The sequence below is a fragment of the Astyanax mexicanus genome, chromosome 7 (genome assembly GCF_023375975.1).
Source record: "Astyanax mexicanus isolate ESR-SI-001 chromosome 7, AstMex3_surface, whole genome shotgun sequence".
NCBI lineage: Eukaryota > Metazoa > Chordata > Actinopteri > Characiformes > Acestrorhamphidae > Astyanax > Astyanax mexicanus.
The window spans coordinates 32,396,752-32,414,343 of record NC_064414.1 but is presented as its reverse complement, the minus strand read 5'-3'; the positions used below and the strand labels follow the sequence as shown (position 1 = coordinate 32,414,343).

Below are 17,592 nucleotides of genomic sequence, written 5' to 3'. Positions count from 1 at the left end.
AAATATATTGTAAAATCAAATAAACAAACAGGTAAAAAATAGCTTGGTAGGTTTTATGTCTGTTATACAAAGGTATTTAGAATTCTACTTATTCCTTGTAAATACTCTGTAATTAGGACTCTATATACAGAAAATACAGGAAAGAATGCTATTTTTGACTTGTGAAATTTATGAGAGAAGCGTTTTTTTTAACCCTCTTGTTATATTCTGGGTCAAATTGATCCTTTTTAAAGTTTTAAGATCTTGAAAAAATAGTTAAAAGTATTTTTTCAGCCTTAATTAGTGTAATCAACATATAATATTTTATTAATTATTATATATTTTTTTAATTAAAAACGAGTTAATTGACCTAATTAAAGCATTACCTGTTAGGGATAAGGAACATTATTGCACTAAATATTAATGTCATAATTAGAAGGAGTTATTAATGAATTTTTTTTTTTTTCAGACATCTTTTGAATATATAAACATGCACAGTGTCAAACTGACCCGGGAACACCATTGCTGTTTCTGATAAATGAACATTAGGGTTAACTAATGTCAGCGTTAACAAAATGTGGATCTGAATACTCTGTATATATTACTTATCTGCTGGTAACACAAACATTTTTCAGGTGTTTCTGATTGAAACTTACTGATAGGATAATGGGTATTAGATGGCCTTTGAAAATATACATTTGTTTAATCCCTCTGTATTAATGGGCTGCATATATATATACTATATGCATCTTCTCATTAAATATGATTTTGATACAGCTCGTAAGAGGTGCGCTGCTCATTATTGTTGCAGGGGAGTACTGTGACACTCCTCTAAAGCTGGGAGTCCAGGGAGAGCTTGTACCTAATTCATGTAATTATTCAACATTGTAATGTTGTTTGAAGAAGGAATTTTAGGAAATGGATCACTTGCCTGCAGCCACTGTTGTTAGAGTAATTCAGTATTGAACTATTTCCGCTTGGCCACCACCTGTGCTGTCTATTAGAAAGAGCGAGTGAAAAGCATACAGTGGCAAATGGCCACATTAGCTCGAATGGCGGCCCAGTGGAAATATCAGATTTCTTTAGTTTCCCATAAGTGTTGCTGATTCTTTGAATTGAAATCGTTTCAGTTCCAGAGCTTATGCAGATTGTTTTTGCATACATACTTCTATAACAACTCAGTGAGTGCTTTTGGCTTTCATTTCTGTGATTTATGCTCTGTCCTGTTAATGGGCCTGACTTCATGTTAATATTTACATGTATTTGAAAATCGTTTTACCTCAGAAGCCCTTATAATATTGTGTAATGAAAAGAAACACTGCGTAATCATTTTAACTTGCAGTTTAAAATAGTTAAAATGCTGTTGGCCTTTTTCTTTTTAAGATGCGTAAATATGGAGATTCTAAAATTGTGAAGAAAAATATATATTATATATTACGTATTTGTGTGCTTTTGCATGATTTGACATTTTAATAACAAAATAATAATGATAGTGCTTTCATCAATGTGCCAAATGTCATGGGACAGAAAAGAGTCCAGAAGTGAAAAGAAACACTTTACACTAAGGAACCTTTTTTTTCTTCTTTTTTTTTATATTTTATATTTTGAACTACCTATGTAAACTTATATCTCCCATCACTTCTGTGCCTCTTCTGACCGCCTCTTTTCGAGCTGCTGCTGATGTAGCATTACTGAGTAGCATCACAGCACACTCGGAGGAAAGCACAGCAACTCGGTTCCTGATACATCAGCTCACAGACGTCTTGTGCTGATCAACATCACCCTAGGAGTGATGAGGGGGAAAAGCACCATCTACCCAAGTGTGCTCTCTCAGGGCTTCGGCAGCTGATGGCAAGCTGCATGACTAGGGATTCCAACCAGCGATCGCCTGATCATAGTGGCAGCACTTAGCCTGCTGAACCCCTCAGTGCCCTACACTAAGAGAACATTAGGGTACATTAGTTAACATTTCGTACTACAAAAAGTAATTATTACATTACACTGTCATAACAGCATTTTTTAGGTATTGTCTTAATGCATTATTATTTCCAACATATTTAAGCATTAAAATGTAGTAATAACAACTTTGTTAATCATTTCTTAACTAGTATCAAGTATTAAATAATTTAGGCATTGCATAACTGTTTAACTATTTTTATTATGGTTGTGTGTACTGTTATTTGTGACCCTTATTGTAAAGTGTTACAAAGAGAACATACTTGGTTTCACTCTCTATAAGTATATAGGACCACCCACTTTTTCCCTTATTACTGTACTAACATACTAAGCAGTGAGGGTGTCTATTAGCTGTTGTAATACAAATAGACTGTTAGTGCTCTCCTCAAAGTGTGTTTAGGTGTTTAATAATATATGTTATTATGAATTAAATTAAAAATATTAATAGCATGACTTTGAGTTTGTATGACTTACGACTTATATCCTTGTATATTAACCTAATGAATTTGTATGTTGCAGTTCCATAACCTTCAAGATCTCAGGCACACTGCATCACTGGCCACCAAGGTGTTCATCCAGAGGGACTACAGTGAGGGCACCCTGTGCAGATTCCACACCAAGTTTCCAGCAGAGCTGGACAGCAGAGTGAGTAGATCTTAACGGTTACTGAGTTTAAATTCTAATTTATTTATACCGTATAGCAGCTGTTCTAAGATCTGAGTCCAAGCCTCTAAGCTTAGTAAGACTGCAAGAGTGCACTAATCAAAAAGAGCCACTGTCAAGCCTAGAATTATCTATATATAGATGAAGAAAGGAAATAAAACAAGAGAAAAAGAGAAACAGACCTTTTAGGGCTAGATTATTAATGCATTACATTATCTACAGTTATATACATGAACAGTTGACCTCAATAAATGCCCTGTTTTTTCAATGTCTTAATGAGGCAGTAAACGCTATTCTTAAGTGACTCCTTTCTTTCCGGAAGATTAATTATTAATGATCGAGCAGAAGGAGAAAAATCTGTTAATTTTCAATGGAATTTATGATAAAATGGTTTTAAGCATGACTATTGTTCCATTTATCATGGAATTTTGATATAATGTAAAGAACAACAGCCAGATTTTCATTATATCAAGTGGAAAAATGGCACAAATTAAACTACACATTTCTTGAGGAAAAGTAATCCAAACTTTGCTGAATTTTCTGCATTGTCGAAAAACACTAACGCTATCCAAACTATAAAGAAAACATATGGAATTATTAAAATTCTGGATTTCCTCAGTCAGCTGTTTATGAGGTAGAGTCACCTGGAATGGCTTTCAGTTAACAGCTGTGCTGAAATTGTCAATAGTTATTTACTTACGTTTCTTGTCCTCTTAATGTGTTTGAGAGCATCAGTTATGACGTTGTGAAGAGGTAGAGTTGGTGGTATACAGTGAGTAGCTCTATTTGAGTAACGTTCTAATCAATATTATGAAAATTACTATTCAACTAAGTAAAGAAAAGAATAGTCGCAAAGACCATTAAAATGTTATGATAAAACTGGGTCTCATCAGGACCACACCAGGATAGAAAGGAAGAGCAAGATTACCTCTGTTGCACAGGATAGGTTCATCAGTGTTACCAGCCTCAGAAACCGCAACCCTAGATAAGAGCAACCTGAATGCTTTACACAGTATTTTGTTTGGTTTAACACTTTACTACATGATTGCTAAGATGTTCCTTTATAGTATTCAGTATGATGACTTCAGTATTCATTTACAATTTTTTATGATGTATTTTCCAGAATATTTTCTGGTTTTGACATTGTGTGACTACAACAGTAAAAGTGTTTTAGGCTTGAATCCTCAGGAACAATTTAAATTACAGACACACTGTATTTTCGGTATCTGAACACTCATGAACTCATGAATTTTACTAATATTTTTGTATTGACAGATTGAGCGAACACTCTTTGAGGAAACCATTAAGACGCTCAATAACTACTATGCAGAAGCGGAGAAGATTGGTGGTCGCTCTTACCTGGAGGGCTGCCTGGCCTGCGCCTCGGCTTACATCATCTTCCTCTGCATGGAGACACGATATGAAAAGGTATTGAGATCGACTTCCTTTAACCTATTTAGATCCCAATCAGCAGCTATCAGGGAGCCACCAACTCTCTTTGTTCTGAGATGTAGAGCTCTGAAATCCTTACACGCAGCCTCGCCAGCTTTGATGATAAGAGAAAGCCACTCTGGCTGGGTCACCTGAGGATTTCAAAGCATTTGTAAAGTTTGACTTCAGTTTTGACGTGCCGCCTCGTTCGGGTGTGACCACAGATGCATTCAGAGCCGCAGATGTAAACTGCTCATGAATGCGAGCCTAAAGAAGTTCAGATAAGATTGGATACACCTGAATCCGCCATGCTTTCCAATGCCTCCGTTTGAGTATAAATTTGCTTTGTAACCATTCCGTGCTGAAGTGCTTGCACCTATTTGCCAGTGGGCATGCCCGAATCTACGCACTGTGCCCTGTACCAAAGACCTTCCTTCCAAAGGGCGTTTAATTAACCCGTAAACACGCTTTACCTGCTGCTTATTCAGAGGGAACGGACATGAAATAAACAAGCTTCCTGCCAGCTCTGTGTTCTTTCTTCTTCCCCTCATTTCAAACGCTCAGGCCTTTCAGAAGTGGACATGCTTCCATTTGGTCAGATTTGCACTCCACTCAGATTCCCTCAACCTTTGCAGAGCATTATTTACTCAAGCCTGAGAAATGAACCCCAGCTGAAATTAACTATGAGAAACTCCCCCCCACCCATGAAGAATATTTTTGTTTGCTGCTCCAGCTGACAGATGGCCACACATGAGTGAACATGGATGGGCGCAAAAATGCCTAAAGCTACCCTGATAAGCATCTTCCTCAGAAAGACGAGCGATTGCGCACGTCCAGGCAGAGAGGGAAAAGAATGAGAGGTTGCCGTGTCTGCGGGGTCATGTTGATCCAGGAACTTGTCCTACTTGAAGAAATCATGTAAGAGCTCTTATGCAAAAGTTCAGAAATGTTGGTTAAAGTACAAATTTTGCGGTTTAAGGAGTAGCAAACATAACCTCTGGGCCCATCAACAGTCAGACGTTCATTGCTATCTTGGCAGTGAATTGTCAACACAGTTGTGAGTGTGCCCAATGCATGTACAACCCTGCTTGTTGCGGAAGTACTGGACACATCCAGGTTGCTGCGCTATTGAAATAGCAATCCACCAAATCGGAGCACAACTGGCTCTTAAAGGGAATGGCAAGTGACACACTGATTGATTTATTGCATGCTACTCCCAAAACACACCCATGATTAATGAACCCTGCTTTTATGTTAATTGTTCAGGAACAGCAATGTTTAATTACCCAAAACAAAATCCATCCTAACAAGCAGTGTAATATGTAATTATAATATATATATATAATATATTATAAAAATATCAATATTTAGGATAAAGGTGTTCCTTACCTCTAACAGGTAATGCTTTAGTTAGGATAAATCACTTGTTTTTCAGTAAAAACATAATTTTCACTGTGTTATTACTTATTTGTGAAAGACCAACATATAACACACAACAGTTTTACATAATATTATAACATACCATTGTAATTTAGTTTTTTTTGCAGGGGGAGGTAACAAATATGTGAGATGAACCATTTTCATTTTTTATGTTGATTACACCTATTAAGGCAAACAGAAGAAGTTTCACAATGAAAAACTACTTTTAACTTTTTTTCCTAGATCTTCAAACTTTAAATTGCGTCAATTTGACCCAAAACATAACAGGATGGTTAAGAGCTGCATAATGTGTACTTTTTCTGTTGTTATGATAGCAAAGACACACTGACAATCCCTAAATCGAGTTGCATGTTGATGAATCACCTAAAAAATAAAGCATTATTTAGCTAAACAAACATAAAAATCTATGTTTTCAGCACAAACAAATTCTAATAAACATAGACTGAAAACCCTCAGCCTGGCCTCTGCAGAAGTTTCTTATTGGATTTATTAAAGAGTGAGGATTATTAATACAGAATTTGGAAGGCATCACTACTTGCAACTTATTATATCAGCTACAATTATTCAGTTTTTGTAACTGGAATATTTTTTTCAAAATGCCCCTAATTCTGAGATATACTCAGGTCATTTGCTTGACTGTGATCTATCCACAATGTATAATGTCTGCATTCTTTGAGACATGGGATTGTGAGGTCCTTTCCAAAAGCTTCATTCTCTTGTGTTTCTTCAAGTTGGCCATGGTGATTTTGAGGTATGTTTTGGGGTATAATACTGTTGTAGTTGGTCTCTCCTCAACTTCATCGACTTAATTTTAACATGTGGTCTAATAATTGCATCCAGGATTTACTGGCATTTTGCAGAAATTTTCTTTCCTCCACCTGTGCAAAATTGCCACTGGGAGCAACATAATGACAATACATGATGATACACCCACCACCATGCTTTACAGTTGGCACAATATGTATATATTTTTAAAATGTGACCAGAGTTTCCATTATGACTTCTTCATACATATTATAGGTGTAAAATCTAAACATTTGTACAGATGACACCAAATAACACATATAACAGAGTACCTGTTCATTAGCATTTGCTAAAATACAATGTATATGTTCAACTGACTACAGATGGTGTGTTTTCTACCTCTGAAAGTAACAAAAATCTAAATTGTTATTTGGCCTGAATGTTGATTTTGCCAATAATTATTAAAAATCCTAGTGTAGAGTAATGATAACACTTATTTGAGGCCTGTATAGTTCTCAGAGCTCTCAGAAGTACTCTGCTGTGTTCATTGCAAAACCGTAGTTGACAGAAAGCATGACCAAGCATGATGAACACCATAAAAGCATGGCAAAAAATCCCTGCTAAATAAGCAATTTAGAACAGCTATTATAACATGGTGATTGTAAGATTTGTTTGTGGTCGCTGAACTCAGACCAGATGAAAGTGTCTTGGCTCTGCAGCTTCTCTCGCTGCTTTTCACAGTTGGGTGTGTGGAGCAGAAAGGCAAACAGAAAGGTAGCGCACAGTTTCACCCCACTGGGGCTGAGAAGCAGCAGGCAGGCAGCTGATGTGATGCCTGCTTGTGAAATCGAAAATGACATGCCAAAGCAATCTAAATAAACTCCGCTCATCAGGCTTTACTCAAATTCTAAATGGTCCTGATCATTTACTGAGCAAAGGTTATCCATCTTAGCAGAGGCTGTAATAATGGAGGCGCTGTAAGGCCTGGACTGTCGGTTGTCATAAAGCTGTATAATATTATGTGGGTTAGACTCTGGAATTTCCCTTGGTTTAGGTTATGGCTTGGTATGTGCTATAGTTTATATGTGTTATGGTTAAATTTAGTTTTTATTTACTTAAAATTATTATAAGATTAAAATCTCAAAGTCAAGAGGGCACACCATTTCCAGTTACAGAAAATTATATCAGACATTTAACATAAACACATTCAAAATAAACACAGAAAAAATATTAAACTACATAATACAGATAAAGGATGAACCTTAGGATGCTTCTATAACAAAATCTTTCAACAAAAAGATCTTTCAACTCAATCTGGGAGACCAAATCTTTAAGCTTAATCTTTGAGACTCTAAACTCATGTTAATTAGGCATTTCCCAATCAAAATATTTTCCTTTGAGTCTGAATCCAGATACCATACTTTGGCAATGCAGTAAAAAAAGGAAAGTTTTTTTTTTTATATATACATTTTAATTACTATTAAAACAAGGGTATCAAACCAGCCACATTTTCACACAAAATAAACAAGCACTAGTCAGACAAATAAATAATAAAACAACAATTCTGTGATTAATCGTAATTAAGATTATGGCTCATTTTTTTTTTAAATACTGGTAATTTGATTGGAAACAATATCTGAAGTTAAAGTCTTTGATTTAAAGTGTAGATCTTTGGCATAGGCTTGAGCTGTAACTGTACACAGGAAATTTGGCAGTGTTAAATCAACACTGTTAGTGTTAAATTAACACTGAGAGTGTAAAGTTTAACACTAATAAGTGTTGATTTAACACTAACAGTGTTGATTTAACGCTGCCAAATTTCCTGTGTAGCTTCTGGACAATCCTCCCGTGTGCCAAAGCCCAGGCAACTGAACAGGACCAACCTGGTGGTTGTGGGGAGGATGGAGGAAAAACATGAAGTGTCTGCATGTAAAAGCAGGAAGACGGACAGGTGTGATTAGGCGTCTTTTAAAGACAGCTGGCAATTGGTCAAGGTAAAGTGATGCACCATTAAAGTCTCCTGTCGGAACTACGCTGAACTTATATTTATTACATAACTTCCTGTGTGCTACATCTTTAACTGTCCTCAGAAAACATTCAAACTATTAGGTAATTGAAGGGATAGCTTCCTTAAACACAACTGCAAAGTGAGAAATGAGAAGAAAGGAAAAAAAAAAACAAGGAAGTTTCTGACAGTGACCAGCCCACCATGCCTCACAGTGTTAATGCTGCTAATGTACAGTAAAACCCCTCCGTTCTTTACCTCTAGGGTGCTCTAATCACATGCTTTAGTTCACCCATCTGTCTTCTCTGTCCTTTCTCTCTGTCACCATGCAGGTCTTAAAAAAGATCTCCACGTATATCCAGGAGCAGAACGAGAAGATTTATGCACCCCGGGGCCTCCTCATTACTGATCCCATCGAGAGAGGGATGAGAGTAGTATCCTTTATGCATAATGCAGGCTGGCATTCTGGAGCAAATAGGCTCATCCCAGTTTCTGGTTTTGAAAGTGTCACTCATGCGGTTTCACTGTTTGCTCAAGGATTGCATGGATTTTTTTTATGATACTTGAGAAGAAAACTTACAATAACTGCCGCATAAACATTTCCACACTTCTCAAATCTCATTTACAAAATACGATTCTTCACAGAATGATCTACTGAAAGATTTATTAGGAAACCTTCAGTGCTTCAGCTGTGGGACCCTTTTCATTTTGAAGATTTTCTGAGAGTTGCCTTCAGCTGTACACTCTAAAAAACAGAGGTACGACATGAGTACTTTTTTGTACTCGAAGGTACACTCTTCATAATTGTACCCTCAAAGGTACAATATTGGTCTTTACAGGGTCAGATTTGTTCCCTCTGAAGTACAAAGTCATTTCTAACAGCAATAAGTACAGATTTGTACCATTTAACCAGCCAAAGGGTACATTCAGTATTCTGCATCACTGTACTAATGAACAATATATATTTAAATTGCACATTTTTTTATTTGAAAGCCAGACAATTTTGTATCATCAAGTTTTTGAGCCATATTTAGTTGATGATAATGTTTATAATCTTTATGATCTTTACTGCCACAAAAACCATGGGTACAAAAAAGGACTTTCACTGAAAGGTACTTTTTTGTGCCTCAATATAAGGTACAGCCCCAGCGACAAGCTTTGTACTCTTTTAAGTACAAATCTGTACTTATATTTCTTAGAGTGTATTGTTCATTGAACGCTCTTATTTAATCAACAGTGTGAACATTTTATTGGAAGATGTTCTTTTCTACAATGATCTGACAGAAAAACACCTCAAGGGGACGAGTTCTTCTCCTTTCATTCTTCAATTGAAATTAATATCACAATATACTCCCTGGAAACCTTGAAAATCAAACAGTAACTGATATTAGAAAGAGGTAAATCCAGATCCTGTCACAGTAATTAAATATTCATCTGATTTTAATGATCTCAATAATTGTTGCTGACCTTAATATGACCCATTATGCTTTTCCTCACAAGGAGAGCCCATTATCATTAAATAAATATGTTCCAGTGCCAATATCTTAATATTCTTCATGATTGAAAGTTGCATGTTCTTTAAATGGGTGTAACTGCATTATAATGCTATTATCTTCTTCTTCTTCTTCTTCTTCTTTCCAAGTGGTTTATGCTATTATATTCTCATTTTATTAGTGGCATAAAATGACACAATCATATCATGGTACAGTATATCATTCAAACAAAAAATGTTATTGTTTCAGTCTGGCCAGAAAATGGTTCTTGGTGAAACTATCAGCAGTCAGTGGTTTATCACGCTACAGGCTACAGGAAGTAGTATGGTGTCCCATGACTTTTGTCATGTCCCATTGAATTTAACAAGTACTGCACTGACCTGTGGGATACATGTGTGGGAGCTCCTGCATTGAATATTTATTGTATGAGTTGCTTGTCTGTTTGAATGGACAATTCTAACCAGATGCTGCCAGTCACGATCATTACCACTAACTACACTATCCACTGTGGTAATGACTGGAAATGCCTTCTATGATGTACTCCTAATACACACGTGACACTGTGGATTGAAGAATGTTAAATTACTCTCATGAACAGATAATTTAATTGATAATTCCTGTCTTCTTGTCATGAGCACACTGGCCAGAGTTAAACCTCACTCATATAACAGTGATAACACCTAAAAAGTATACAGATATGGGCTCCGAGTGGTCCAGTGGGCTAAGGGCTGTCACTATAATTAGGAGATTGCCAGTTCGAATCCTGTTTGTGTAGCTTGCCATCAGCTACCGGAGCCCTGAGAGAGCACAATTAGTCTTGCTCTCTCTGGGTGGGTAGATGGGTAGGGTCTCTTCCCACATCACTCCAAAGGGTGATGTCCGCAGCACAAGGCAGCTCACGTCTGTGAGCTGATGTATCGGAACCGAGTCGCTGCGCTTTCCTCCGAACTCGCTGGCTACCCAGCAATCCTACATCCGCAGCAGTTCAAAAAGAGACCCTGGTCTGTCTGACTTCACATGTGTTGGAGGAGGCATGTGCTAGTCTTCACCCTACTGTTGTTGAGGCATCACTAGAGATGGGGAGTCTTGATCAGTGGATTGGGTAATTGGCTGTGCAAATTGGGGAGAAGATGGGGAATCATTTTAAATTAAATTATTTAAAAAAATTCTAATTCACCCCCATCCCATGCACTTCATTATCAGTTTACTACAGCATACAGTACTACTACAACATGCCTATAACTTATAGTTGAATAAATATGAGTACGGTAGATTGTAGACCTTCAGACTAAATATCTCCTCACTTGGGTGACCTTACCTTCATTTGGGTGTGTCTCTTTTAAACTGCTAAACATTCAAATTCCAGCATACACGGTCCTCTTTAATAGTATTTGCCCAAAGTCCCCAGGTACAAAGAAAAGCTTTAAAGGCCATCCAGGAATATTTCTTTGCTTTCTGTTGAGGAAGTGACAGTCTCTCCAGTGGACCATCAAGTAGGCCTGGCAGTGATGTCCCTGTGTCTCTCTTTAATTCCAGCTGCCTGTGGCAGGACTGCAACTTATCTTGGGTGCTGTCACCTCTACAGCCATGGGCCAGCAGCAGTCTAGCAGTCTTTCCACACTGACCACCAACAAACTGTCACAGGGCTTTTCATAGACGTTCCAACATAGACATCAACATCAAGTTGCTACAGGGATGGAGACTACAGTAATTTAGTTTTCAGATTGTTTTAGCATAATTCAAATCTGTGATTTTTTTTTGTAATTTTAATTTGTTTAAACTTATAATTCAAAGATCATAGAACTAAAATTATGTCCCATGACTTTTGCCATGTTCAATTCAAGCTATACAACACTGCACTGATCTGTGGGATATGTGTGTGAAGGCGCACAATTTCGGAAATGGTCTCATCCATTGGGCAACTACTTTGAGTATCAGGCCTCACTGAAACATTTATCAATGTTGGCAAGTGTTTAGCCCCACTCACAAGGTTGCACCTCCTAACTCCTAACTTCCTTTTGAATTAAATCCATCCTAAATGATGTTAGTTGAATTTAAATTTCAATTCAGAGAAGAAATCAATTAAACAAAGTTTTGGTAAGAGCAATTATCATTAATTACTGTATTTTACAGGATAATGTTGTTGCATCAAATGGTCAACTATTCCTCAAATGGCCTAAATGTTTGGACAACCATTTTGAAGTCTTGGATAAATAAAGTTATTCTGGGAAATGTCTGTCCTATCATTTTCCACAATTTTAATGATCTGTTTTATAGAGTATGCTTTAATGTAAATTTGAAGTCCACACAATAAAATCATTGTTAAATACACCTAATTATGTATTATGAATTTCTTAGAATTTCATGGAATTCTAATTCTACTTCCTGTTATTCAAATTTGAATTGCAATTCTGCTTTCTGTTTGCAATATTAATTTAAATACAAAATAAATCATTTATTTTAAATTTTATTTAATTCTAAACACAGTGAGTTAAAGTTTACTGTCTATGTGCTTTGTTATAACCCTTGACTCTAATCGTAGATAGAAATATCCATCTTCGAGGATCGCAGTTCCAGCGAATCCAGCTCCAGCAGCAGCACCACTTCCAGCAGCAGTGCTCGGTGACTGGAGGAGCAGCACCAGGGTTACGGGTATCGGGGGACCAGGGGCCCCCATAAGATTCGCATGTTGAAACATGAAAGCACCAGATTCTGAACGGAGAGAGGAAGTATCTGCCAATTATATACCTTTTCATCTCTGTATCTTCCTTGCAAAGCAAGGAGCATAACCTCACAAACTGTATAACATACACACTTAACCTTTCCACACCCTGTTCCCTTCATTTATACCAGTCAGTCCTTTGCATTTCCTTTCACATTCAACAACTATGTGCACTGGTGTAGAGGTGTAGAGTAGGGAATGCTTTACGTTCCATTAATTTTTTTTTTTTTATGTACTTCGCACCTCTTTAAAACATGACAAATGTCTTTAACATTACGTATGATTTTTTCTATATAGATTTATCCAAAAGAAATGGTCCAAATTTTGGGTTGGAATAAGATCTTGCTTTATTAATTGGTTACAGTAAGAGGTTTTATTATGACAGCCTCGGTATACTTTAATCAGTACATCGTTTCCTTAAGGTTACTGTTTGGATAGCCTTCTATTCCTGTCCATTTCGGGAAACGCGTTCGGTTGATACTGGACGGTGGCCGAGTTCTTCTTGTTCTTCTACCTGGTCTTCTTTAGAGGCACTGATGCAGTTCACTGCCATTCCTGACCCCATACAGAGCTCGAGGCCTCTATTCCCTCAGCCAAGTCCACCATTCACCTGTGGCTCAGTGGCTCAGTGTTCTGCGGTGTGGGCAGCATGCCCAGCTGGACAAAGCTCTCCCAGCGTCTCACCTCATTGGGAATGCAAGCAAGCTTTAGCCCTTCTGGGGCCTTTTTGTCTCTATGAGATGAAAGCTACCCATCATTTCTGCTTGCACAAAAAAGCTCCGTAGTCGATGAGGTGAATAGCGAGACAAACCAAGGTCAGCCTTCCAAATGAACATCAGACGAAGCACATTTAGACAGATATGATTCACAGGACAGCTCCTTAATACGGTCCATTCAGCAGAACAGCTTTGAAGTGATCATGTGTTATGTTGTTTCTGATGCAGTTGCTGCTCGGTTCATTTTTTATACATTAATGATAGCCTCCAGACCAGAATTTATGCTGCATCTTCTGCATGTCTGAAAGCACACTCCTCACTCAAGCTTAGTCTGCAGAAGCGTAATAAAGAAATCCACGATTTCATGACAATATTCAGACACTCTGTGTGCAATATGATAAGATTGAGAACAGAGAAGAATAAGAACAGATTTTTTTACGATTGCAGTTTTCTCTGCCTGCTCTTTGATCTTCATTAATTTAGTGGTGCGCACACAGAGAACTCTGCAGACACAACATGGAGTTCAAAGCAAGTCGGAACAAACAGTGCTGGAGCGATTTACAGTATGAATAGCAGTTGTTTACTCAGATTTGAAAGAGAGGCTGATTAGGCTCAGAGCAAATGGAAATGTGGGAGATCTTTGCACCAGAGGTCTTTGGAAATGCAATTCTTTTTTTGTGTTTTTATTTTTTACATCCTTCATTAACCTGTATGAATACATCTCATGATTTTATATACTGTACACTCATTGTCGATAAAATAGTTGCACCCAGAAGGAATTAACATTGCCATACAGGCGCTGTGACAGTCGAATGAGGTCTTGCAACCAGAGATGCTGTTCAACACTCCTCCCCTATGGCAGGACAACATTAGGAACCTCTACAACTCAATGCTGAGACATCTGGCATGTTGCATTAATAATTTTTATCATTTATTGTTCTTGGTAACCTATATCTTCTTTCTAAGTATCACTGCAATCCAACACTTCCTTCTGGGTGCAACTATGTGTATTCTATTGCAACTGTTTATTTGACGATGAGTGTATTTATTATTATCATTATCATTATTATTTATTAAAGAATGTTGATCCTTGTACAGTATGTACTGCATATGAGTGCAAACATACTGCAAATATTATTTATTATATTCTCTAATACACTATATTCTATTTTCACGTAGCAGAAATTGAGCTTCTCATCACCATCATTGCAGTTCTATACATGGATACTGACATTCTTTATTTTTACCTGAATTTATGTTGCTTGTTTAAGTGTATTAAGATAGTTCAAGCATTTAGTGTACAGCTACCTTTATTTCTCTCTCTATATATATACATATATATTTATTTTATTTCGTTCTATTGTTCTTTTCTTTCTTAATTTTCAGTTTCTCACCTGTTTTCCTAAAACCCCTTTTGACCTTCTCAATGGTTGCTTGCCTTTTTTTTTATCCCCCAAACTCCTAATTAGGCCAGAGCTGGCCTCTGCACTGGCCCTCAGATCAGTAGTGCTCTAGTGCACACCCTCCTGTTCCTGCTGCCTTCATGTTTCATCGCTGTTGGGATACCCAACCTGGTGCTGACCAAGTGGAAAATGTTTGTAAATTGTACATGACTTGCACTATAAATGCATGAGACTCGTTCTGTTCTCCTGTGGACAAACAGTGACCAAGTGGAAACTCTGTTTTGCCGTCCTGCTAAGAAAGACATCTCTTTCTAGCTGGACACAGAGACTGTGTGTGTATGTATGTGTGTCTGTGTGTGTTTATTTATTTATTTATTTATTTATTTATGTACAGATGCATCTTTAAAAAAATAATATAATTGAAAAATTACTTTATTGCATTTTATATCTATTTTGAGCGTTTATTTCCTTTATAGTTGATGATAATGGATTACAGTTAACAAAAACACAAAAGTAGTGTTTTCCTAATAAATCTTACAGCACTTCATGCTTTCCTCTGCTGACAACTTTTATGTCACTTGGCACACTGCCCACACTGCCAAAAGTACCAATTGGTCTTATGTAATATTCTAATTTTCTGAAATATTTATTTCAGGATTTTCATTAGCTGTAAGCCATAATAATCAACATTAAAGAAAATAAATGCTTGAAACAGATCACTCTGTGTGATGCATCTATATAATATATGAGTTTCACATTTAAAACTGAATTACTGAAATAAAGTAACTTTTTAATATTTTTTTTGTTTAGATGCACCTGTATGTATGTATGCATGTATTAAGTGAGAGTGTGCTAATGGATGTGTTGGGGTAACAGTGTATATATTGTAGATATACAGGGATATTGTAAACTTATACAGTGGTATGGCAGTTGAAAAATGTTATGTTATGAGAAACCTATTTTTCTATTTTAACCTATTGTAAGAGTAAGAAATAACCAAATGCTAAATTTGAATTATAGTAGACCTATAAAATGTAAAGCTAATGCCAGCAGCGTTTTTGTTAACCTTGATACAAAATATAAGCCATAATGGATTTAACCAGAACTGGCTATGACGCTGTATGTTTTGGAGAGACTTATGATTGGCTGATGTTAACTCTCATCATGGAGACTAGTATCCCTCTAGTACAACAGATTTTAAACATTAAATAGCTTTTTTTTTTTAAAAAGACATTAAAATTACATATGGTACTGTATGTTTGTAGAAAACTATCTACTATTTTGGTAGGTAATGTATCATTCCTCATGTACCAGGCACAGTCTGGCCACTTCACTTATATTCTAGGGATGCACCACAATTATTTTTACATTATTAGAATTTGTGAAATGTACGAAAGAATTCTACCAATCAATGACTTGTTTATTTTAAGTCTTATTTTGCTCTAACAGAGGAAAGTAGCAGCAGCAGGCTCATGGTCTACCCTCCTCCCCTATCAGCACTCAGGAAGTGAGGGACAAACAACAGGTTAAATTCAGTTTTTACTCTCTACTCTATCAAATAAACAGAATAATGCAGTCAGCACCACTTTTACACGGTATCACTTTACTACTTCTTCACTAGCTGGCTGTTTTTGAGCTGAAAGACACTGTAAAGCTGTACAGAGCTAGCTAAGATGATTACATTAGCTGAGCTAACTTAGCCTTAGCATCTGTTTGTTTACCAAAAGACTAGCTGCTTTTCTCTAAGTAAAATTCACTCATATGTGACTTGAGTAGCATTGCAAAGCTACATTTATGATTAAAATACCACTTCTGAGGTTAGTTTATGACAGAAGTTAGTTTATGACTGAGGTTAGTTTATGACAGTGCTGCTACAGTATGTTCCTGATTTAAGTAGCATCTCTGAAGTAAGGATACTGTGCTCTGATGTGTTTGTAATAGTCATTAAAAAATACAAAAATACTTAATCTATTTAACTCATTCAGTGGTGAATAAATTGTTAAAATTAATGAAAATCTGTATAAAAAAGTGTTTGGAATTTAGTATTCAGCCTTCAACAAAATGTTTAATTTTGTTTGCTTTTGATTTTAGTAAAAAAAAAAATAATAATAATAATTTCGGAGCATCTTTAGAATATTCACTTTCCTACTAAATACAATTAACACTTCAAACATTTGAATATATTTACTACATTTGTAGCCTGTGTGTGTAAATATATATTTATACATGAATAGAAAATTACTTCATGTCTTCCTTATATATAAATCCTCAATATACAGTTTATTTAAAATATAAAACGAGTTACCTAATAAATCATTATTGCTGTAAAAACACAGACAGAATTGTCTTTAACTTACATATTCATAAAGCATATGTAAGTACGATTTTTCACATACTTTGTTATTGTTGTTGATTATTACTGTTACATATAAATAAAATTATATTTCAGTAGAATGTTTTGTTGATTGCAGTGTCTTTTTATTTAAATGATGTAAGATCACCACCATCTGCGGTCACTTTTAAAATGGTAAACATAGAAAACATCTGTTTTGAGTTGACACGGTCTGTTCTGTATTGTAGTGAATGGAAGGGTGCGTTTTGTCACCTTGCACTTATAAAACCCTGCAGGATCGGGGTATTTCACAGTACAAGCAGGGTGATTTTGGGGTGATTTAAGTATGTTCCAAAATGGAATCTCTCTCATTCTCTTCTTGACATTAAGCACCATTGTTGGCAAGAGGGGGAAGCAATATATTCTTATTTGAGAGGAAATGATATTGTCCTTGATCTGACAGTAAAGTATCCCATGCCAGGGCTGGAGGAGTTATGACTTTGGCAAGTCCAGGCTGCTTTCTGTTCTGTAGAATAATGGAGCATTAGCACTGGATCTGTTCTTCCTCCAGAATATTAGTTCAGAAGAACAGATTCACCTGCTGCTGGTCTAATGAAAAAACTTTCATCCTTCAGATGTTAGAATGGAAAACTCATTTGGCATTTCCATTGGCTAAAATGCACATATTCAGTGTATAGAAATGGTTAT

At 36.4% G+C, this 17,592-nt stretch overlaps 1 protein-coding gene across 1 annotated transcript in view; it reads left to right on the top strand.

Annotated features, from left to right (window-relative positions):
* The window catches only part of golga7bb (golgin A7 family, member Bb), a 33,778-nt gene extending 18,007 nt beyond the window's left edge, over positions 1-15,771 (top strand). Inside the window, exons 2-5 of the mRNA XM_007240382.3 lie at positions 2,455-2,580; positions 3,874-4,026; positions 8,551-8,652; positions 12,254-15,771. Coding sequence (XP_007240444.2) covers positions 2,455-2,580; positions 3,874-4,026; positions 8,551-8,652; positions 12,254-12,337 — 465 coding nt within the window. The 3' untranslated portion in view covers positions 12,338-15,771. The remainder of the gene's footprint in view (positions 1-2,454; positions 2,581-3,873; positions 4,027-8,550; positions 8,653-12,253) is intronic.
* The last annotated feature ends 1,821 nt before the right edge of the window (positions 15,772-17,592 follow it).